The sequence below is a fragment of the Lontra canadensis genome, unplaced genomic scaffold (genome assembly GCF_010015895.1).
Source record: "Lontra canadensis isolate GAN:19392208 unplaced genomic scaffold, GSC_riverotter_1.0 scaffold30, whole genome shotgun sequence".
Lineage (NCBI taxonomy): Eukaryota > Metazoa > Chordata > Mammalia > Carnivora > Mustelidae > Lontra > Lontra canadensis.
The window spans coordinates 11,227,499-11,251,681 of NW_022631024.1; the positions used below are offsets into that span (position 1 = coordinate 11,227,499).

Below are 24,183 nucleotides of genomic sequence, written 5' to 3' on the forward strand. Positions count from 1 at the left end.
CCTCTTGATGCTCTGATTTGCCTTCAAGAACACCAGTTAAATGGATTTTATAATACAGAGACATGTTTATAATAGCGAAGAACTTTAGCTATAAAAAATAGTTTAAAATGGTTTACCAGCAACCTATCCAAGACAAGTACATTCATTAAAAAGGCAATTGAGTGTATTTGGTACTAAGGATCTTTTTTATAGATTTGCTAGTTCTCCTCAGGTGAGATACTGTCAGTTGCATATGCAGGAGTCCACACTGGCCCCAGAGTACCTTAGAGATGTGCACGCCTAAAGCTCTGGGTGGTTTGGGAAACAAGGTGAAATAATGTTTTCTTGAGAGGAAGGGTTAAAAAGCCTCTTCTAGCTCATCCGACCCCAAACATGCTAACCGGGAAAGCCCACCCAGCGAGCTGCTCTGTGCGGCAGAAGCAGGCGGGGGCAGGCAGGCCCGCGACCACCACTCCGACGGGCCGCCTTCTCGCCCAGAGCCATCTCCGTGGGCTGGACCGGGCCTCCTCCCTGCCTGAGGCGGCCACTGCAGCTTCAAGCGCGAGCGCGGACACTCGGCGGGCTCCGGCGCAGACGGGCAGCAGCCAGAGCTGGGATGCGAGCAGCGCTGGGGAGATGTGGGGCGTGCCAGGACCCTCCGGCTCGGTGAGCGCAAGGACACTGGGTCAGCCAGTCTGCCGGGAAGGCGGCCTTAAGTCTTGTAAACAATGTTTTGACGCTTGTACAAAATACTGCAGTTACAGTGATTAAAAACCCACCCGGACCGGTGTGTCACTGTTCTTTTCACAGAAAAAGTGTCATCGCGTGGCGCTCCGCCTGTCGGTACCTCCATCTAGGACCAGGGTATCCGAGGGTTGGAGATGGAGGGCCGGATGCTGCCCTTGGGGGCTGGCCTGGACCCAAACCACGACATCTGTGTTTGAAACAGAAAGGGCTCGAGGTGAGCACCGGGGTGAGATGCAGAAGCAGCCAGAAGGCCGCCCTGTGGCCCCCCGCCACGCCGCGTGACGCCCGCCATGAGCTCGCGGTGAAGACGCTGCTCGCACTGACTGGTCTGCGGGGCCCCGAGCCCGTTCTGAGGACTCGAGGGGAGCTGGAGAACATGGACTTGACCAGAACCAGGTGACGGAACCGGAGGTAATTCTGCCTTGAAATGTATTTTTGTTCTACCCTTCGGCACATACCTTCTGAATATTGTATTTTTTTTTTAAGTCTGGATGCCAGGCCAGACCTGGGGCTGTGGACGTCAGACGCGTCAGTGACAGTGTCCGGGACAGCCCCAGGCCCGTTGGCGGGGCGCGGCAGGGCCATGCGCGCAGGAATCGAGCGCATCCTCGGAGGAGCTCGCGGCCCCCCGCCAGCACTGGGCTGTAACTCCAGTGGCTACGAGCCCACGGAGACCTACCTTATACTCCAGGGTTTCTTTGAGCATGTTCTCTTCCTCTTGTGAGAAGTTCAGCAACACGGACACAGCTTTTATAAGGTGAAAAGCCTGGAACAAAGAAAATTTTGCTGCCGTGGGCCCTGGTGGAGGCAGAGCGGGGTGGTCGGGGGCCCTAAATGGCAGCGCTTCCCAGGTCCACTCCCGCCAGCTTTGCTTAGGGCCAAGTTGGGCTTTCTCCGGTCTGACCACAATGACCCGTTCTTTTCCCCTCCATCTTTTCCTCCGGGAGCTGGCGCGATCCCCAGGACATCCCCGCAGCCGCAGCCCTGCTCTTCAGCAGGTGCAGGAATGTGGGGCCGCTTCAGCTCCCGGGACTCAGCACCCAACTCCCCTCGGCCCCCAAGTGCGCGCTGCAGTCAGCGGGTCACGGCCAGCCGGAGAAAGCACGAGGCATCCACACCGGCGGGCAAATCAGAATGTGGGAGAGGAAGAAAGAAACGGACTTGGGGGAGGCCACGCGAGGCTCGGACCAATGAGCCGGGCACTCCGTACCCCACAGGCGACTCAGAAGCCCTCTACCTCAGATTCCCGACAGGACATGAATTTCAGAACCACGTGCTTCAGGTATTCAAAGTTGATCTCGCGGGCATCAGTCAGGTCTGCGTTGTTCGTGACAGAAGGAGCCATGTTTGGCATCTCAGGGCCAGGCTTGTCCCGGACTTCAAAGAGCTCATTGTCGGGCCTGATTTTCTGAAAACCCAAAGGAAAGATGCTACACTGAACCCCCGAGTCAGGTGTGAAAACCCCCCGGGAGATCCTGGGGCCCACGCGGTGACCACGGGCCGTTCCTTTACCAGGCCCAGCGCAGGGCAGCATGACAGGGCCCCCGTGGGCAGGGAGTGCCTTCTGGGCCCAAGGAAGGCTCGGCCCCTCCAGGTGGGGTGGCCGCTGATGAAGGAGAGGTCATCAGGGGAAGTTCAGACATTTCCCTTACCCGGGTCAGGACACCTCTTGCCCACAGTCCCACAGCTACTTGGCAGAGGCCTGTTCAAGCTGGCAGGGCCGTTGTCCCACCAGCCAACGTCCGGCTTTCCAGAAGCCTCTTGCCATCAGTGGGGATGGGTGGGCTTCAACAGGCATGAGGTAGAAGAGGGGCACTTACCAGTTCCTTCTGGAGAGTCTTTCTGAGTTCCAGCATCCTCTGCTGCATCTGCTTTATGGTCTGAGACAAAGCCCCGCCCCCACAAGACACCATTCATTAAATGCACATGTCACCATTCTTCAAGTGCAACGGACAACAGAACAGCCAGCTGCTGCCTTGGGGCCCCATGTATCTGTTCCAAGACCCTGCCCTGTCTCCCAAGAGGCTTGCGTTGTCACACCTGCAGGCCTGGGGCTCTTCCCCGGCTGTTCTGCATGCACATGCTCACCATGCCCCACAGAGGCCACTGTCATACCCCCTCTGCAGAGCACTCAGGCTGCAGGGCTGCCCTAGCCTCCTCACAGGGCCCACCGGATGGTTTCTGGTGCCTGCCTCTGGAGGGAGTGCAGCTGGAAACCCCTCTGGACAGAACATTTTGTTCTTTTTTTTTTTTTTTAATAAGATTATTTATTTATTTATTTGACAGAGATCACAAGTAGGCAGAGAGGCAGGCAGAGAGAGAGGAGGAAGCAGGCTCCCCGCCGAGCAGAAAGCCAGATGCGGGGCTCCATCCCAGAACCTGGGATCATGACCTAAGCTGAAGGCAGAGGCCCAACCCACTGAGCCACCCAAGCACCCCAGAACATTTTGTTCTTCAGAATTATAATTCTGTGCCATGATCCCACATCACTGCTCTCCTGAAATATAATTTTTATGCTTATTTTTAACAGTGTAACAGATCATAGTTTTTTTGTCCTTATCTGTTCTTTAAATTTTCTTTTTGGTGAATTTAATTAGTGTCGAGGCTTAAGTGTAATTTGTTACACACTCCACTGATCACTAGGCTAACCTCTGTTTTCCCAACGAAAGCACTTACTGTATAATCAGCAATACAAGAAAAAATGTTAACCCAAGTCTCACAACTGTAACATCAACATTAGTTTTTCCTGTGGATTTCTGTCTATGTCACCAATCCTGGGGTGAGTAGCTAGAATTTCTTTTCTGTTTTTTAAAAAATTTATTTATTTTTGATAGAGAGAGGGAAAGAGAGAATCAATGAGTTGGGGGGAGGGGCAGAGGGAGCAGCAAACACCCTGGGATCATGATCTGGGCCCAAGGCAGATGCTTAACTGACTGAGCCACCCAGGCACCCCGGTAGCTAGAATTTTGAAGAGTGTTTTTCATTTATCAGTTTTCACACCTTTCCACAGTTTTCCTTTTTTTTTTTTTTTTTTGGTAAGTTCTATGCCCAATGTGGGGCTTGAACTCGACCCTGAGATCAACAGTCACATGGTCCACCAACTAAACCTGTCAGGTGTCCCTTCAATTTTAACTTTGAATGTGATAGTAACTCTAGGGGATGCCCCATGTCTTAGAGTGGGGCTGAGACTCCACTTTTTTTTTTGTTTTTTAAAGATTTTAGTTATTTATGAGCCCAATGTGGGACTTGATTGCATGACCTGAACCGAAGGCAGTCACTTAACCAACTGAGCCACCGAGGCTCCCTGAGCCTCCACTTTTAAAGTGGTGGTCAGCTCTGCTTTCTCCAGAGGTATGTCCACAGTCTCTGCACAGAGTGAGACGGCTCTGTGAGAAGCTCAGCTCCTGTCAAGCACATTAAATGGCTCCAAACACCCTATTTTATAAATGGTAATGTGCTGTTTCAGTCTGTTATTCTCTTGGCTAACCAAGAGCCTGGGCACTCATTTAAAAGTACATTTGCTATTTTATGTTACCTGATTTTCTAGGCTTTTGGCTCATGAACTAATTCAACTAACAAATACCGACTGAGTCCCTACTATTAGTGGCAGACACCTACCTGGAGGCTGGGAAAAAACAATAAGGAAAACGAGAAAAACGTCTGCTCTCAGGAGGGAAAAGTGCCAATAACCAGTATTTAGTACATCAGAAGGTATTAAGAAGCATGGAGAGAAAGAGTGAGGTAAGGGGACAGGAGGTTCTTCTGGTGGTGAGGGCTGCCAAGGGTAGCACGGAAGATGCCTTGACCAAGTGACACCATAAAGGAAGTAAGGGAATTGCAGGAAAAATCTTCCAGACAGAAGGCTCAGAAAGTGCAAAGGCCCTGAGGCAGGAGGGTGCTTAACATTCACAGAAAGGCAAGGCCAGTATGGCTGAGAGGGAGTGCTGGGGACGGCAGAGGGGGTGGAGTAAAAGGAGTACTAAGGGGCCAAACTGCACAGGGCTTTGTGGGCCACTGCAAAGACTAGGCTTTAATAGAGGAAGTCATCAGAGGGATAGAATTGTGGGGTGATAGGGAAACCAGTTAGAAGCCCAACACCAGCCTGGAGGGGAGAGACCATGGTAACCTGACCTTGGGTGGCAGCAGTGGGGGGGTATGGGGAGCAGCTGAGTTTGGGTGTAGTTTGAAAGGAGAGCCCAAGGACTGGCTAACAGTGTGGCTGTTGCTCGTGGAGGAGACACAAGGGTTGAGAATGACACCACGAGTTTTACTTTTCACGCTCACTGAGCTAAAGGGCGGCAGCCGGTGCTGGGCAGCTCGGTGAGTCTGAAGTTTGGCTTTGGGTGGTTTAATTTTCAGATGTTTTTAGACAATGCCGCAGAGGTACAGCAACGATCTAGGGTTCCGGGAGCACCTGGGCTTGCGGAAGGGTGCGGGTGCCTGCAGCGTGCAGCAAGGGACTGACTGCCATCAGAGAGGGGGTCTGAGGGCTGGGCCCGGGGGCACATGCTATTTGTTCGCTTTTCTGTATTCGATATTTCATACTAAGATTAAACGTGTGTGTGCGAGAGAGAGGGAGAGGGATGAGCACTTTCTCCTTTTGATAAAGGTCTAAAAAAATACCCACAATCACACACTGGAGGCTGAGCAATGAGCAGTCAGCACACTTGACTTCCCAGGGCCCTTGGCAAGCAGGATGGAACAAGACCCTGCGCTCGCAGATGCAGAGGCTGGCAGGATGGGTGGAGTCATGACATTTATTAAGCCTCTGCCAATACCAGAAATGCTACAGGACAGCTAACGGACACTTTCCTTTTGTCCTCAACAACCCTCCCCCCCAGTAAAACCACTTGAAGTCAGGCCTCACTGGGTCATTTCATGGCCATGGAAAGGAAGTGGGAGGTAAGGGGTCTGGTCCAATGGGACCCACTGGTGACAGCAGAGGCGGCTGCGAACATCTGAAGTCACTACTGCTCGAGCTCCGACACTGTACATGATTGCAAGTCGGGGGAGGTGGGAAAGGAAGGCAGCGCAGGCAGAAATCCAGGAAGAAGGCCTTCTGCTGAAGAGGTGAGATTTCCCCTGGGACGTGCCCGGGGCATCCGCAAACTCTCTAGAAAGGGACTGGACAGTTTTCCGCACAAATACAGGGACAGTGCAGGGAGATCAACAGCTGAGCCAGAGAGCGCCCTCACCTTATTTTTCTCCAGAAGTTGCTGCTCCAAGTCCTGTTTTTCCTTCTGTAGCTGCTCTAGGTCCATGACCCCCACCTCGCCGTTTGGGATTCCCTCTGCTGCTGGAAGCTGGTACACAGGGCCCCCCGTGGCCCTCGAGGTTACCTAGACAGCAAGTTGAGAGCCAGGACAAGGTAATGGTCAAGTTAAGCCGAAGGTCCAAGGGAAAACTCCAGAGGTGTGGACTGATGAGCTCGAACAGACAGCTGGCCAGGAACCACACCTGAACTGTGGCGATCCCGTCCAATGCCTTCCAGAGGGACAATCAGCTTTCCCCGCGAGAGCGTGCTCTAACACCTGACCCCTGACACGTGCTGCCACATCTGATGGGCTCCTCGACACCCTCGAGCTCTTAGTCAGTTAAGCACCTCCACTTTATTTATTTATTTATTTTTAATATATATTTTTAAAAAATATTTATTCTTTTGACAGACAGAGATCACAAGCAGGCAGAGAGGCAGGCACAGAGAGAGGGGGAAGCAGGCTCCCTGCTGAGCAGAGAGCCCGATGCAGGGCTCAATCCCAGGACACTGAGATCATGACCTGAGCCGAAGGCAGAGGCCCTAACCCACTGAGCCACCCAGGCGCCCGGCACCTCCACTTTAAAGACAGGAAGCTGGAGCACAGGGCAGTGACCTGCCCCACAGCCCGGAGCTAGGGAGCACCAGCTGTGTCTTCCTGTAATTCCAACCTCCCGCGTCCCCCCAACCCCGACGTCTTCCCGCCTCCTCGGGGCCACCTGCAGCGGTCAGCCATCTGTCCTGCCGCAGCGCACACTGCGGCCACCATGCCCGGCCCGCAGCTCCAGTGGGGACTTACGTGTGGCTCAGGCACCGACAGCACCAAGCCCTGGTCCGGGCTGGGCAGCCTCAGCACGCCGTCCGCTGCAGCAGCCTCGGCCTCCTCCGCCCTCAGGCTCTGCAGGGCCTCCAGTTCACTCTGCAGCTGGTGCATCTGCGACAGGGCAGAGTCGTGACCTACGCCGGGGGGGGGCACCGTCAGCCAGGTGACTCCACGCCGCTTCCTGCCTAGGCCACTTCCCGGCAGGGACACCAGGTGGGAGCAGATCAGAAGGCTCAACAGGGGAAAACTCCTCACCTTTCTTCAGCTGGAAAATCTCCTGCTCTTTCTGGAGAATCACCTCAGTTTTTTCCTGCAAAGTCTGCTCCTTCTCCTCTATGACAGCTGTGAGGTCAGCAGCCTTGGACAGAAAGACCAACATGACGAGGTTGGCAGCAGTCACCCTGTTTCCCCCAGAAGGAATCTCTACTTTCCCCCTACTCGTGGAAGGGGCCCCATGTATCCCTCCCTGCAGTCCACAGCCTGGAACACCTGCCAGCTCAGCTCTGCTAGTCTTGGCACGCGAGGGGCCGGGGCCTCGCTGCCCACCTGGCCTACGCTGGGCCTCCTGGACATGTGGCTGCTCTGCCTGGCCTTCTGGGTCCTGACTGCCTGCCACATGCCTGGCATTTGATACACGTGACCCTGTCACAGGTTTGTTACGCCTCCTGAAAGGTGTAATTATCCTAAAGTCTTTCCAGAGGCAGGTAAGACTCACATTTGTTAAGGACTTACTGAAGGCTCAGGGCCCATCAACTACCAGGTCTGGGACCTGACACTGAGTCTATCTGAAAAGGAAGGCGTTTCCCACCCTTCCCACTGACAGCTCAACTGTATTTATTATATGGTCTTGGGGGCCTGCGGCCAGTGCTGGCCCCTCACAGAATTAAGAGCCCAGTAACGGGGCACCTGGGTGGCTCAGTCGGTTAAGCGGCTGCCTTCAGCTTGGGTCATGATCCCAGGGTCCTGGGATCGAGCCCCGCATTGGGCTCTCTGCTCAGCGGGGAGCCTGCTTCTCCCTCTCCCTCTGCCTCTGCCTGCTGCTCTGCCTACTTGTACTCTCTGTCAAATAAATAAAATCTTAAAAAAAATTAAAAAAAAATTAGAGCCCAATAGGTACCCGGATATGACTTTTCTCCAGGTAAGCTTTAGAACAGTAACTGACCATCAAAAATCAAAAAAGGCCTATCCTGTGAGGTGAGGCTTTCTTTATAACACTTTTCTCCTACCTTTCTAGAGACCTCAGGGGAATCACTCAGGGGATGGCATTCCTGAGACCTAGGTCCAGCACCCGTCCTGGACACACAGGGAGGTAGGCTGGTCCTACTGAGGCTGGCACACCCCACCCCAGGGCTCACACCGCCACGTCCGGAGGGGCTACCTGCTGCTGGAGCTCCTCCCTCTGCTTCCGCACTTCGTCCAGGGCTTGAGCCATGGCCACACTCACGATTTCTCTTTGGCTCCATTCTTCCTATGATACAGAAAACAGGTAGGAGATTGCGTCTCACAACTCATTCCACAGTTTTTAGCTGCGCCACCCGAAGCCCATCAAGGATACGGTCTTACAGGGCCAGATTAACGTTCGTCCTGCTTCTCCAGGCCCAGGCTGCCCTCTCCCCGCAATGCCTTCTGTATCCCTCCAGGAACTGTCCTGCTGGGCAACCCACCGGCCTCTCCGCAGATGGGCACACTGCGGGGGGTTGGTTATCCCCTGGGTCAACCATCAGTTCCTGGGCCAAGGTTAGGGGACCGAGAACCTGAAGAGAAGAACTGGTCTAATGAAATCAACATAGGACAAGAAGAAAGACTCCTAAGCCCAACTGAACGGACTAGAGCAACCCAATTACAGGGAAAAATAAGAAGCAATTACTGAACTGTAATAGGACAAAATACCACAAACTCATCAAAATTATCTATTTTATAGAAGAGAAAAAGGCTCTGAGAGGTTCATGTGCCTGCGGTCCCACAGCTAGCGGGACAGCCGGGTTGCAAGCCAGCATCTGCCTGAGCTCAGACTCCACCACCCAGAATATTACCTACGTGGACCAGGGCTGCCTCCTCAGCCTTCCCCAGAGCATAGGAACTATCTCCTGACAAACACAGCAGTCCTCTTTCCTGCGACAGATGCCGGGCTCACTGCTCAGTTCCCAGACTTCTCAGGTGCCTCTGTTTAGGTCAGAGAAGTCTGTTTTTCCAGTCAACCCAGGATCACTGCATTTCTGGGGTAAGAGCCTCATCGCTGCTCCTCCCCATTTCCACCCTGCAGTTCCAGGTGGTGCTGGTAGGGCTGCCGGTACCGATACGCCCATCTTGTGGCCACGGAGATAAGCATGTGGTTCAGACCTGGCCAATCACGGTACTGCAGCCCCGGGCCAAACTGACCCGTCCAAGGGGTGGCTCTGTCACCTCAGAGGGACCAAAGTTCCTTGTTATATCAAATGCCTTTTTTATAAGGTGAAGCCTCAGGGGAGAAGCCCTCTTTCCGGAGCTGGCATGTTACCAGCTTGGCGCTGCTGTGGTGATGTCCACTCAATTTGTCGGCCGCAGTGGGCATCGTGGAGAAGCAAGGCCAACAGCTTGGGTAACTGACAGGGTAGGAAACAGCATGACACAGGGAGAAAAGAGACCTGAGGACCCGCACCCCCTGGTTCCTGTCGGACAGGTCTTTCTGGTTCTATGAGCTACTTATCTCCCCTACAGACACTTCCCTTTCCACTGATGCCGGTACAAGGTGGTTCGTGGAGGAAGAGGCCAGCCTCCTGGCCAGGGGCGTTCTGACTCCAACTACGGAGTTGTCAGAACTGACCTTCCGTTGAGTCCATCTCTAGCAAAGACGAGAAGAACGGGCGCCTGAATTCAAGAGGAGGGAGACCCTGCCCCACCCCCAGACAACACCCCTTCTCATCAGGGGTGGCTCTGTTGACAAAGAAGATGCAGCTCTGAAACCCTGGCCCGTGGGGTCAGAGGGCAGAAGCCTTTACTGGGGAGAGTGAGAGGGGAGCTCTGACCGCCGATGTCTGAGAGGGCCGGCAGGCCGACCGAGGGAAGGCCAGGAAAGCAGCTGAGGGCAGGAACTGGACTCAAAGCCCCTCCCTGCCAGGCACCGCCCGGGGCACTCCTCCTCAGGTCACACTGGGCCCTCAGGCTAATCCTCTTGAAGGCAAGGGGAAACAGGTTCAGTTTAAAAAAAAAAAAAAAAAAAGGAAATTAGATTCCCTCAAGAACCAGCCAGTGAGGGGCCAGCTGGCACGCAGAACGGAGTCCACATGGCTGTGAGGTCCACACTGAGGCCACAGAGCCACATCCGGTCCAGGACTGTGGGACTCAGGCCCCGGGCACCTCTCAGCGTGGCGCCTGTCACCGGGCTCCCCGCCTCCAGCAGCTCTCTGCACCTGGGAATGCCTTCCCTGAGGGAATTCTAAATATGTATGCACCTAAAAAAAAAATATGTATGCACCTAAAAAAAAGCACTAAAAATAGTGCTTCCAAACACCTGAAGCAGAGACCGGCAGAATGAAAGAGAAAAAGAGACAAATCCGCACGCCACCCTTACTAACTGATGCAACAGGAAGACAAAAAAAGAAAAATCAGAAAACACAGAGATTTGGACAATACTTTCACCCAACTTGATCTAAGGGGCACTTAGAGAACGCTTTCCCCTCACAGCCGCAGGGCGCTGAAATATTTCCCCAGACAGACTATAGGCTGGGTCATAAAACAAGCCTCAATAAATATCAAAGAACTGAAATCAGTGTGTGTGTTATCTGACTATAATGGTATTAAACTAGAAATCTAAGATATTGAGAACATTCCCCAAGCGTGCGAAAATGAACCACACTTCCTAACGACCTGTGTGGGTGTGCTGGTTTTTCAAGTTACTGCCTACCGACCTCGCTCCCCCTTTTATATTCTGCTTTGCCCTGCTATGCCTGGGACTCAGCAAACCCCATTTCTGCTCATGGAGCTGGTTCCATATGAGTCTCCGCCAACAGGAGGAGCTCGAGGGAGCCTGGAAGGCACGGGGACAGAGCAAAAGACTTGCTCCCCCTGTCAGCTTTGGTTTCTGTGAGCAAGGCTGCTTCACGGGGCCAGAAGCAATTTTGTCCTGAGGCAGCAGGTTTTTCCCAAGAGTGGGGCTGACTTCATTCTCTGCCTTGTTCCCGCGACACACACTAGGCACCCACCGAACAGCGTCCCTCGCTCAGAGGTCTGTGTGTCAGACCTGTGGGGCTCTTTGTCTTAATTCCTAATAATTCCACCTTTTTTTTTTGAAGATTTTATTTATTTATTTGACAGAGATCACAAGTGGGCAGAGAGGCAAGCAGAGAGCAGTGGTGGGGGGCAGGGGAAGCAGGCTCCCCGCTGAACACAGAGCCTGATGCAGGGCTCGATTCCAGGATTCTGAGACTGTGACCTGAGCTGAAGGCAGAGGCTTAACCCACTGAGCCACCCAGGCACTCCATAATTCCACCTTCTTTGCTTTGTTCCCTAAGTTGTAGCCATTCTTGCAGTGGCTACCTTTGTGATAGCTTGTAACCGCTTCTGTGAAAAACTTACATGAGAACATAAATTCTCAAATAACCGGTATGGTTCTTTCCCCTGACTGGACCATGATGGACACACTGCAGGACAAATTTTCTGTTTCTTCTTGTGTACATTAGTTGCAATGATCATTGCTTCTCATTCTTTCTTACTGCCTTACATCTTACCCGTGTCTATCTAGAATCTTCCTTCACCTGAACGATGCTCTCTAGTACTTCCTTTAGTGCAAATCTGTTGGTGACTAAATCCTTGTTTCTGTTTTATTGGTTTTTCTAGTTCTACTGCATGCTGTGTCTGGGTACAGATTTTAAAATTTATCCTGGGGTGCCTGGGTGGCTCAGTGAGTTAAAGCCTCTGCCTTCGGCTCAGGTCATGATCTCAGGGTCCTGGGATCCAGCTCAGCAGGGAGCCTGTTTCCCCCTCTCTGCCTGCCTTTTTGCTTACTTGTGGTCTCTGTCAAATAAACAAATAAAATCTTTAAAAATAAATAAATAAATAAATAAATAAATAAATAAATAAAATTTATCCTAGGGGTGCCTGGCTGGCTCAGTTGGAAGAGCATGTGATTCTTGACCTCAGGGGTCATGAATTCAAGCCCCACAATGGGGAAAGAGATTACTAAAACAAAATAAATAAAGTTTAAAAAAATTAAAAACTGGGGCGCCTGGGTGGCTCAGCAGGTTAAAGCCTCTGCCTTCAGCTCAGGTCATGATCCCAGGGTCCTGGGATAGAGACTCGCATTGCATCGGGCTCTCTGCTCCATGGGGAGTCTGCTTCCTCCTCTCTTTTTGCCTGCTTCTCTGCCTACTCGTGATTTCCATCTGTCAAATAAATAAATAAAATCTTTAAAAAAAAATTAGAAACTAATGTGCACCTGGGTGGCTCAGGCAGTTAAACATCTGCCTTCGGCTCCAGTCATGATCTCAGGGTTCTGGGACTGAGGCCCTCCTTGGGCTCCCTGCTTGGTGGAGAGTCTGCTTCTCCCTCTGCCCCTCCCTTGGCTCATGCTCTCTCTCTCTCAAATCAATCAATAAATAAATAACATCTTTGAAGAAAATTTAAAAAATGACATTCACCCTACTTGGATTTGTAAGAATCCTCACACCTGTGCCAGTGACCTGACAGCTTTCAGGCGTTTAGACACTTCTTAGCTGTTATCACTTCAATAACTGCTTTGGTCTCAGAGCGCATGGGGGTTCAGTCAGTTAAGTGTCCAACTCTTGGTTTCTACTCAGGTCATGATCTCAGGGTTGTGAGATCGAGCCCAGCATCAGGCTCTGTGCTCAGCACTGAGTCCACTTGGGATTCTCTCTCCCTCTGCCGCTCTCCCTGCTTTTTCTCTAAAATAAATAAACAGGGATGCCTGGGTGGCTCAGTCGGTTAAGCATCTGCCTTTGCTCAGGTAATGATTCCAGGATCCTGGGATCAAGTCCTACATTGGTCTCCCAGCTCGGCATGGAGTCTGCTTCTCCCCCTCCCTCTGCCTCTCCCCCCAAAGCTCGTGCCAGCTTTCTCTAAAATAAATAAAAATCTTCACAAAAATTAAATCTTTTTGGGGGGCGCCTGGGTTGCTCAGTGGGCTAAAGCCTCTGCCTTCGGCTCAGGTCATGATCTCAGGGTCCTGGAATCGAGCCCCGCATCGGGCTCTCTGCTCAGCGGGGAGCCTGCTTTCTCCTCTCTCTCTGCCTGCCTCTCTGCCTACTTGTGATCTTTGTCTGTCAAATAAATAAAATCTTAAAAAAATATTATGTCTTTTTAAATACTAAATAAAATCTTTAAAAAAAACAAAAACTCAGTTTCAGTCTCACCTGTGCATTCCCTTCTGAGCTCCCACTGACCTGGGCTCAGGCACCTCCCAGGATCCTGTCTTTTATCATGCCTTTCCTGTGTTTCTCTCTGTCCTTCTTTCCACTTCACTAATTCTCTCGAGTTCTAATTGGCTCTTAAACATATTTTTTTAAAACGTATTTTTTTTTAAATCACTTTCCTGAAATATAACTAACACCACACTGCACAATGTGGTGAGTTCGGGTGAAGCCATCACCACAATAAAAACCGAAAATACTCATTACCTCCGAAAGCTTCCGTGTGCCCTTTTGGAGTCTACCACGTTCTTCGTTCCAGCTCTACATTCTCTGGCTCTGACGTTCTAATTTGTTTCTCTTTAAACACTACTGTCTTTTAGAATAATTTCCCAAATCTCTGCTGAAATTTTCAATTTTTTTCAACTTTATGCCCTTAAACATAGTAAGTGACTTAATATCTGAACCTCCTAACAGGTCTTCCTCCTTCTCTACTTGCTTCCTTCCCAGAACATTTTTCTACAAAGAGCCAGAGTAATTGTTTTAATACAAAACGTCTCCCTCAACCCTCTCAGGCCCCATCCCTCTTCAGGAGCTTCGTATCAAACTCTGCTGCTCACCAAAACCAAACAGAATGAAACACCGCACGAAACTTCTTCCAGCACTTTTTTGCTTAACCCTTGCAACTACTTCCCTGCCTGCCTGCTGTCATCTTGCTCTCCCCCAGCCCACTGAGCGGCAGCCACACTGACCTTTGTGCTGTTCTTGGAACAAACTTTTTTCTGCCTCAGAGATTTTCTTTTTCTTTTTTTTTTTTTTTCTCAGAGATTTTCTATTTGCTATTTCTTCAGTCTGGACTATTCCCTTCCCAAACGTGCACACCGCATGACTCAGGGCTTGTGCTCAAATACCACTGTAGCCCTCCCTAACCCCCCGGTTTACAAGAGCCCCCTCCTCCCTACTCTGCCCCTCACTGTGCTTTACTCTCCGCAGCAACCAGGACCACTGCTTGGCTGCCGTCTCCAGTTACAGGCTCCACAGGGGTAAAGTTCTGCCTGTTTTGCTCCTATCCCAGCACCTAGAGTGGTTACTACCCGTACTGCAATGTCTGCTGAAGGAACACATGGAAACAGCTCGGACCCCAAGGCACAGGCTTCCCACGGTTTGGCGCCTCCGCCCGAGCGGCGGCCTCACGCAGCCGAGACTGTTCGGAACGCGGATTTCATGCAGACCCGCAGCGGGGGATGTTTTGAGAAGGCCTCTGCCAAAAGTCCCCCAAGATCCCTGGGTCATGACCAAGTGGGGCAAGCACTGCGATGATCCATCATCGAAGGGCTCCTTTGAAAGGGGACAGAGGAGCCTGGAGGCCTCTACGGAAGCAGCAGAAACTCTCTTTCCTTCGCATCCAGCTATGTCCAGGCAGAGACGCGGGTGACGTCTGATGAAAGCGCCAAGTTCTCAGGAGGGAAAGGGACAGTCCAGAAGACTGTCCCTTCATCTCTACACACGGCCTCCGACAGAAACGGGTAAGGTCCTTACGACCACTTGAGTCCGTGCTTCCCTGGTCCCACGGGAAAGCTCAATGACGCTGGTGCTGACGGCATGACTTTCAGGCCGTGTGGGTGGTGACCCGGGGGGGAGCGGGCTGAAGTCAGACCAGCATCGCTTCGAACTAACCATGGAACTTGGACAAATTACTTCTCCTCAGAGCCTCAAATGACATTAAGTACTAAATGAGCCTAATTCTTCCTACCATCCTGGATCATCAAGAGGAATTAATGAGGTGACAATTTCCAGCAAACGTCTAAGAGAACTGTTGAACAAATGCTAGTTCACACCCTCTCCACTTGGAGTACAGAACGTTCCCTGGGCTGCCCCAAACACACACGTAAAAGACAGGCCACTGCCGTGACACGCTGGCGCCACCAGATAAATACCTTTAGCTTCTTCAGCTCAAGCTGGTGGTGTTGTAAAGAACGTTCACATTCATTCTTACTTTCTTTGAGGGCTGCGTTTTCTTGCTCCAGATGTCTCTGCAAATTGAGAAAAGCATGTGTGAGAAGAAAAGGCTTTACCCTATTTCTCCAGGGCACCGTCCTACAGACACGAAGCCTTTTTATTTTTTTATTTTTTATTTTTTTAAAGATTTATTTATTTGACAGACAGAGATCACAACCAGACAGAGAGGCAGGCAGAGAGAGAGGGAGGGAGGAAGCAGGCTCCCTGCCGAGCAGAGAACCCGACGCGGGGCTTGATCCCAGGACCCTGAGACCATGACCCGAGCTGAAGGCTGAGGCTTAACCCACTGAGCCACCCAGGTGCCCCAATACATAGGGCCTTTTTAAAATGCACCCCCACCCTGTGTGTCACTGCAGGGCCGGGGGACAAGAATGGGGCAGGGTCAGGAGGAACCGGCCAACACAGGCCTCGCAAGAAGAAACATGGCGCCTAACCCGGAAGACGGGGAACGGGGAGGGGACCAGAGAGAGGGCGAGACCACGCCAGAGGAACCAGAACACTGCGGAGACACAGTGGGAAGAAGCTGAAGGGGCTGCTCAGGAAATGCCAGCAAGTCCCTGCGCTGCCCCGAAGAAAAGCAAAGCCATCTGTTTGGGGTTTGAGAAAAAGCAGCCTTTTCACAGCCAATCTCATGAGCAGGTGCCTTGCTGCAAAGATGAAAATGGCTCCAAAAAGTGGTTCCCTCGCTCAGAGCGGGGGCTGTTCTCCAGTCAATGCCCTGGCTGCCCAGCACGCAGGAAGCCGGCGCTCCCAGCCGGGCCTCACCCTCCTCCCCACTCACCACCTCTTGCTCCGCGGCCGTCTGCTCAGCCGCCCGCGCTCTCTCCAGGGCAGCGAGCTGGGCCTCCAGCGTGCGGACGCGCTCCATGCCCTGCTGCTCCCAAGCCGGCGCCTGCTGCTGCGTCAGGCCGCTCTCCCTGTTTGCGGCGGCCTATGCGGGGGGAGGACAGGCACCCATGGGGATGACGAGGAACCCCTTCTCTCCCTCAGCAATCCAAAGAGGGGTGTCCAGTAGAAACGACTCTCCTTCCTGATCTCTGGTCTGGGTGCTGCTGAGGTCCCCACCTGCAGCTCTGTCTACTGCCCCTGGCCTGTTCAGAAGCTGACATCTGGGACTGGTCTCAGGGCTGGGGGAACACCTCAGGACACCAGCCAGTCTGAAGACACAGCCCTCCTTCACCCTACTTGGTGCTCACTTTGACGACTGAGGGTTTTCCTGGGGAGGCGGTGTAGATCTTCTTCAACTTATGATGGGGTTGCGGCCCAATAATCCCATTGTTAAGTTGAAAATATGAAGTCAAAACAAGCATCACAGCTTAGCCTAGCCTACGTTAAATGCTCAGAACGGGGGCGCCAGCTGGCTCAGTCACTCACTGCATGTGGCTCGATCTTGGGTTCTCAGTCTGAGCCCCACACTGGGTGGAGAGATTATTTAAACATAAAATCTTTAAAAAAAATTTTTTTAAATTTCTCAGAACACTTACGTTAGCCTACAGCTGGGCAAAGCTTATTTTATCCTGAAGTGTTGAATGGCTCATGTAATTTAGTGAATGCTGTTCTCAGAGTGAAAAACAGAAAGGCTGTACAGGTACAGAACTGGTTGTTTACCCTGTGATCGTGTGGCAGCCTGGGAGACGGGGCTCCCTGCCACTGGCAGGCACTGAGGGAGAGTACTGGACTGCCCATCGTTAGCCCAGGAGAAGCTTAAACTTCAAAATTTAAGTACAGTTTCTACTGAAGCCATACTGATTTTGCATCTCATAAAGTCGAAAAATCAAAGAGCTGAACCATCATAAATTAGGGACTATCTGTATAATATAGCGATGGTGAACAAGAGCTTTGACCTAAGAAAGTGAGGGTTTTGCCATTTACTAGCTGGGACACCACCATGACCACTGGGTTACTGATCCAGTTTTTCCGAACCAGCATCCTCTAGAGAATGAGGCCAACTGCACGAAGCCCTCAGGTCTGCAGCAAGGACTGAGTGAAACACGGGCAGGATACTCGGCACAGTGGCTGGAATGGCAAACATGCAGTAAATACTTCTCTAGCTCTCTAGTTTCTAACCCAACACCCCACGTGGGGCTGCGACGGCTGGCCAAGCCCTTGCCATGTTCTCCCCAGACCCGGGACCTGTTCTCCGCAGCCCTGGCTGCGAGCCACGCCTCTAACAGCCCCAGACTGAGGCTGGGCCCTCTGGCCAGCCATCAGAGGGGAATCAGGCTCCACCTCCTGGGGTAACCGGGCTCCGCCAGCAGGTCCTGACTCGCCCCACGCGCACTGCCCACCTGCTCACATCCAGCGCCACGACCACATGGAAGGTTGGGTCCAGATACCTCGGCGGAGAGAGCTGGGGCAGCGGCAAAGGCGTAAAGGACAAGCCCTGGGGGCCCAGAACCACTTACGAGCTCCTGAATCCGAGCCTCCTGGGCCGCCGCAACATCCCTGCTGTGCTTTAGCTTCTCCTCCGACGCCAGCAAGCTCTGCTCGAGTTCCTTCACCTGAGGGGGAAGAGGAGCCTTCTTTCATTCAAAAGAAGCTGAAGCGTGGTTAACAAATGGCTTTAAAAAATCAAATCCATTTACATCGTAAAACGGGTACATTATAGAAAAGTTTTAAGTTAGAAAAAAGACACCGATACATCTACCATTCTGCAATGCCACCAGTCTAACGTCTTTTCCTCTGGTGCATTTTTATAACTTTTTTTTTTTAAACAACTCTGTACACAACTCTAGGAAAACTATGCATTTTTCCTCCTCACTCAAGGTTCCTTCTGCGTTCCCACGTGTTCTTCAGAACTTAGATCGTCTGTCTCAAGGACACCTCACGATCCACTGAACCACGGCCGCCGGTGCTGGCCCTGCAGCGGTTCCGCTTGCCCATCTGAGACGACCCATTAGTGAACGTCCTCACCCAACATTCGGTGACCTGGTTTGAGCCACTTCCTTAGGACACATCCCCGGAAGTGGGATGACTGCTCGTGGCACAAACTTTCACTCATTCCACAGACATCAGCCCGTCTGACTTGGCAGTGGGGCGGGCGGCCGTCCCGCAGACAGGACCACACCCGGTCCACCCCGCTGGATGTGGCTCTCCAACGGGGCATTCTGATCGGGTTTGAGCCACCTTTGCCCATCTCCCTGGTAAAGTCCTCTTGTTTGTTGAATAAGGTCTGACCTTGAGGAAGTTTATTATTAAAACATAAACACAAGGGAGGTTGCAGCTTTGTCAAGGGGAAGTAGGTACCGAATGAGGGAAGGATACTTTCAGGTCTCATGGTTCCTCATAAACATTCACATGGAAGACTGAGCTGAAGCAACCCCCGGAGAACACTATTTCCACAGAGGAGGACGGTAATGTTACTCATCCAGGATCACGAATTTTATTAGTGGGAGAGCCAGAACTGAAGCCTAGTTTTTTAAAGTCCTGGGTTCAGAAAGCAGCTACCCAAGTCTGAACTTCAAGGAAGCACTCAAGAAAGATTCAGATCCTCCAGAGATTAAGCACAGAGTTATAATATGACCTGGCAATTCCATTCCTGGGTATAAACCCAAGAGAAATGAAAGTAAAAGCTCACACCAAAATCTTGTTCATAGCACTACGCTAATGTTTATTATTCACAGTAGCCAGAGGGTGGAAATAACCCAAAAACCATTGACAAATGAGGGGTTTGGGGGCACCTGGGTGGCTCAGTAGGTTAAGTGTCTGCCTTCGGCTCAGGTCATGATCTCAGGGTCCTGGGATCGAGCCCCACATCCGGCTCTCTGCTCAGCAGGGAGCTTGCTTTCCCCTCTCTCTCTGCCTGCCCCTCTGCCTACTTGTGAGCTCTCTCTCTGTATCAAATAAATAAACAAAATCTTAAAAAAAATGACAAATGAAGGGATAAACAAAACATGGTACATATGAAGGAATGAAAGCTTTTTAAAAAAAGACTTATTCAGCCCTGGGGTACCTGACTGGCTCAGTGGTACAGCATATGACTCATGATCTCGGGGTCATGAGTTCGAGCCCCATGTGTGGTGTGGCATTTAATTAAATTAAAAAAAGGGCTTATTCAGCCTTAAAAAGGAATGAAATTCAGACACATGCTACAACATGAATGAACCTTGAAAACATATGTCAAGTGAAATCAGCCAGACACAAAAGGCCACATACTGCATGATTTCGCTAATATGAGATTACTAGAGTAGTCAAATTTATAGGGATAGAAAGTAGAATGGTGGTTGCGCAGGCTGGGGGTGGGAGAGAGTGGGAAGTCAGTATTTAACGGGGACAGAATTTCAGTTTGAGAAGATGAATATGTTCTGGAGATGATGGCGGTGATGGTTACACAACAGTGTGAATGTGCTTCATGCCACTGAGTTGTACCCTAGAAACGGCTGAAATGGTAACTTTTATGTCATGTTTATTTTATTGCAATAAAAAGACAGATATTCAGAAACAGAACTGAATTCTTTTTTTTTTAAAGATTTTATTTATTTATTTGACAGAGAGAGATCACAAGTAGACAGAGAGACAGGCAGAGAGAGAGAGAGGGAAGCAGGCTCCCTGCTGAGCAGAGAGCCCGATGCGGGACTCGATCCCAGGACCCTGAGATCATGACCTGAACCGAAGGCAGCGGCTTAACCCACTGAGCCATCCAGGCACCCCCAGAACTGAATTCTAATAAAACAAAGCAAGCTGTACTGAGAAATACAGAGCTTCACGCATATTTATCAGGGGATAAGATTTTAAAAATGAGCTAAGTATTTGCTCTGGTCTGAGTGTTTGCATGCCCCCACATTCATGTGGAAATCCTAAGGCCGGAAGTGACGATGTGAAGGTAATAGGAGGTGGGGCCTCTGGAGGCGCTTAGGTCAGGAGGGTGGAGTCCACATGATGGGATCAGGGCCCTTAGGAACGAGGCCCCACCTCGTTCGTAAGAACAAGGATCGTAAGATCCCTTACCCCTTCCACCACTTCACCCTCACCCACTGGCAAACAAACAAATGGCTGGACGAGGCAGCCATGCAGATGCAGAACCCCGCACGTGCTCTGGGGGAGTAGAGCATGGGGCAGCCCCTGCAGGAATGTTCTTGTCCTACTCAGTCACATCAGGTCATGGGCATTCTCTGTCCTGGAGGTGACAGGGACAAGGCTGCTGGGTGCAGTGTAGCCTGTGGGGAGAGGGGGCGGCAGCTGCGGCAAGCTGGATGTCCGGCATCTGGTAGATAGCCACCAGGTAGAGCAGCGAGCACAGTGACGTGGGCACAGACCCAGCGGAGTGGGTGAAGGGGACCATGTGCGTAGCACGGCAGCGCTTACATAACTTGCACATGAGCGCACACAGCAAGGCCGCCCACTTTAAGGTAACCCCACACACAGGGATCTGTATCAACTCCATCAGAATGGGTTCCAGTGGGAGGGAAGGGAACGAGGATGGAAGGGAAGAAGCAAAAGATGCTATGTGGAACCATGGTGCCGATGAGGCAAGAATGAAGGTAACACGGGCCTGCGGAAATTAAGAGCCAAAACAGTCCCTTCCAAAGACAACCTCTGAGCTCCGCGGATTCTCCCCCAGTGATGTCCAACCAAGCTACCACCCAGACACAGAAATCCCTGCAAGTGAGGTCAGTACCTGAGTCTCTAGGACGTCAATGGCCTTGGCCTGGCTGCTTCTGGCTGCCAAGAGCTGCTGTCTGGTATCCTCCAAATTCTGCTCAGCAACAGTTTTCTGTAAGTTGAAAGACGAGTAAATGAAAACAGTCATTTTTCCACTGAATGCTTGTTGATGTCTACTATAGACTGTGATTTGTTCGAGGCACAGGGGACACAAAGGCATTAAAAATAACAGCTGAGATACAAATTCACATATCATGAAGTACACATAGATAAATTTGACATACTCCTTTGACCCTGAGCCTGAGGCAAAGACTAACAAAAAAATTAAGAGAGTGCAATTAGTGCCTGTGAAAATGCCTAGAGCAGGCCACTCACTGCCTCAGGAAAGTGGGTGGCTTCCTAATTCACAGGTGGCCTGGGGTGGGTGGAGGGGGAGTACCCAGGCAGAGTCATGATCAGTGGAGTCGTGAAACAGCCCGGGACATTTGGGGAGCTACAACTTGCAAAAAGCTACAGCAATAGTGGATTCAGGTCAAGAAGTAAGACTAGAAAGTCAGGCAAAGGGGCAGATCATGGGAACCTTTTAATGCTGCAGGAAAGAGTCTGAATTTAATTCGGTAGGCAATATTTTTTAAAGTGGGGTTGTCCACACACTGGACAAGGTTAGATTACCTTGGTGAGGGAGGTAGGTGGTTGTTAACCTTGAGGTCTAACATCTGGCCTACTGAAAACGGGATTCCTGGCAGCAGGAATAGACTCTACACAAAGTGCCCAGGTACCTCCTGTGCACACTAAGCTTTGTAGTAATGACGATGGCCTAATACTAAGGACCATGATATTAAGAGCTGAAATACACAGAGACCCTCCTACGTTTTAGAGTTTCATTCCACACACTTCACATATTGTAACTCCTTGAATCCTAACAATTCTATTGTTTGGTACAATTATCCACCCTATTTCACAGAGGAGAAAATAAAGATTGAGTTACTCGCCCTAAGTCACCAATTAGTAAGTATAAGATACGAGATACAAACCTAGATAGTCTGATTCTAGAAGTCAATTTACACCCCAAACCCAAGCTAGACACACTGTAGGCTGCAGGGGAGCTGCGGAAGAAGGTTAAGGGAGCGAGGCGGACAGGAACGGCAGCTTGGCAGTGGGCGTGGTGGGGGCGGAAGACTGCCTTGGGGGTGAGGGAGGAGACTGCGGCTGCGTAGGCCAGTCTGGAGACCCTGCTCAGGACTAGCCCAGAGTTGCTGGAAGCCCTGAAGTACGACACTAGCAGTGGAAATGGAGATGTTTAGCTGAAAGGAAGACAGTGAGGATCTAATCTAGGCCCAAGGCCTTGGCTTTGTCACCTTTGTCACGGTGAGGTCAGTCACTTGGATACAAAGAGGAGGAGGAACAGAATATGGGCAGAGAATGGGCTCAGGCCTGATAAGAAAGCAAGTTCACCTACACCACTGGGGAAAAGGCCAGTCTGCTCAACAGCCTCGCTCAGGAAGGGGGGTCTCCTCACTGCCGAAGGCAACTCTTGCTCACGCCATAGGCAGACAGTGATGACTGGCAGGCAGCCACTGGAAACTGCATGTGGAAGAGAACGGGGTGCTAACATAAGACAGCCCAAGTGGCATAAATCACCAGGTGGGTGATGCCACTCATTCCTGAGCACCTCTGAATGAAGCTCTCCTTTTGCTGAGGAAAATGTGGCACATACAGGTGACTGTTTTTGCTGTAAGCAGGACAATCAGAAGATAGAGGGAGTGCTCGTCTCTCCCAGCTGCTTGTGGACCTTCTGGCTCTGTGGCTCTAAGACTGTAGGAAACCTCCAGGATTCCCACCCCTTCCCCAGCAGCGGCTGTCCCAAGAGAGCGGCTGTCCCAAGAGAGCGGCTGTCCCAAGTTACCTCTTTCAGCAGTTTTTGCACGTGTTCTTCTCCTGATAAGTTCTGCTCTAGTCTCTTCTCCAAGGACGAGACCTTCTCCTGCAAATGGGTGATAAGGATTTCCTTCTCTTGAGTCTCAGCAGTGGCCTACAAGTGAAAGCAGAGATTACATTACACTATAACCCCTTTCTCCCTCCTACTTCCTGTCTCCTCTTGGACCATCACGTTTCCCCGAAATTCTGTTCTCAACTGCCTCTCAGAAGAATACACAGCTATGAAATCTTCCTTGCAAAGGGACACAGAAGATGCCAGACCAGAACCCAGCACCACCCTGTGCAGCAAGAAACAATCACTCATTCAACTAAGCAACTGACGATGTGGGAAAGAACAAGGCTATGACCTCAGTGGAATGCAGCCAAGACCCTGAGAAGATAATCGTCTTCTTTAAGACAACCCGTTTGTACTGTCGTGATCTACTTCCTCTACTCTCACTAAGCACATATTTAATTCTACTAATCTATCCAACAGGACCTACGTCTTTAGCCCAGATGCCAAATTTGGCAGGGGTAATCCCACTCAAGAAGGTCCCCACAAGCCCTACAAATGATCAACAGAACAATGTTCCTGGAAACGTGCGGCTGGGTGAAGCAGTAATGATGCCAGCGCCGGTGACTGAAGGGATAAGAGAGAACTTCTAAACCACAGGATCACATTCATGCTGCCTCCCAGCACAGGAATCACGGCAGAGCCACTGCACACCTCACACCTGGGCCCCAAACAAACAGCCATCTACTTTATCTCAGGCTCTCTCAGGCAATGATGGTGGTGGCGGCGATGGCTCGGGACTTGGTTCCTCTGTTACCAATCTTTTAGTGCTGCTTAACGTCAAAGCAGAGGATCCAGGAAACTTTGATTACACAAGTTCTTAGATCCCCAGTGGTCCTTGCATCCACTGAAGATGCCCATTCTCTTCCTCTTCAAAAAAAAAAAAAAAAAAAAGAGAGAGAGAGATTTTATAGGGGATGCCTGGGTAACTTAGCTGCTTAAGTGTCTGCCTTCAGCTTGGGTCATGATCCCGGGGTCCTGGGATTGAGCACCACATTGGGCTCCCTGCTCAGTGAAGAGTCTGCTTGTCCCTCTCCCTCTGCCCCTCCCCTCAGCTCGTGCTCTCTCAGAAAAAAAAAAAAAAAAAAAAGTCTAAAATAAAAAAAGTTCCTATAGCATCAACATCTTACGGTGAAGACCTGTACCTCCTCACAGGCACTCTGCTTCCTCACTTTATGCTTCTGTTGATATATCTTGAGCTACAGACTTTTATGTTCAGCTTGGAACCCAGCCAATCTCTCCTTAGAATAAAATGTAGCAACTTGGGCTTAGGGTTTTAGGATAAAGCACTTGCCATTCTAAATTTTCACAGGGGGGCACGTGGGTGGCTCAGTGGGTTAGGCGTCTGACTTCAGCTCAGGTCATGATCTCAGAGTCCTGGGTCTGAGATCCAGACCCAGGATCTGCATCAGGCTCCTCACTCCCTGCT

At 51.1% G+C, this 24,183-nt stretch overlaps 1 protein-coding gene across 2 annotated transcripts in view; it reads right to left on the reverse strand.

The window, feature by feature from the left end:
• Positions 1-668: 668 nt before the first annotated feature.
• Positions 669-24,183, reverse strand: part of GOLGA1 (golgin A1) — a 46,471-nt gene continuing 22,956 nt past the window's right edge. For both annotated transcript variants that reach the window (XM_032865836.1, XM_032865837.1), the window contains exons 11-23: positions 22,671-22,796; positions 20,781-20,876; positions 17,569-17,664; positions 15,945-16,094; positions 15,082-15,177; positions 8,182-8,271; positions 7,059-7,161; positions 6,780-6,937; positions 5,922-6,065; positions 2,547-2,606; positions 1,964-2,134; positions 1,406-1,492; positions 669-913 (exon numbers count right to left, since the gene is read on the reverse strand). In XM_032865836.1, the coding sequence (XP_032721727.1) occupies positions 833-913; positions 1,406-1,492; positions 1,964-2,134; positions 2,547-2,606; positions 5,922-6,065; positions 6,780-6,937; positions 7,059-7,161; positions 8,182-8,271; positions 15,082-15,177; positions 15,945-16,094; positions 17,569-17,664; positions 20,781-20,876; positions 22,671-22,796 (1,458 nt within the window). In that variant the 3' untranslated portion in view covers positions 669-832. The remainder of the gene's footprint in view (positions 914-1,405; positions 1,493-1,963; positions 2,135-2,546; positions 2,607-5,921; positions 6,066-6,779; positions 6,938-7,058; positions 7,162-8,181; positions 8,272-15,081; positions 15,178-15,944; positions 16,095-17,568; positions 17,665-20,780; positions 20,877-22,670; positions 22,797-24,183) is intronic.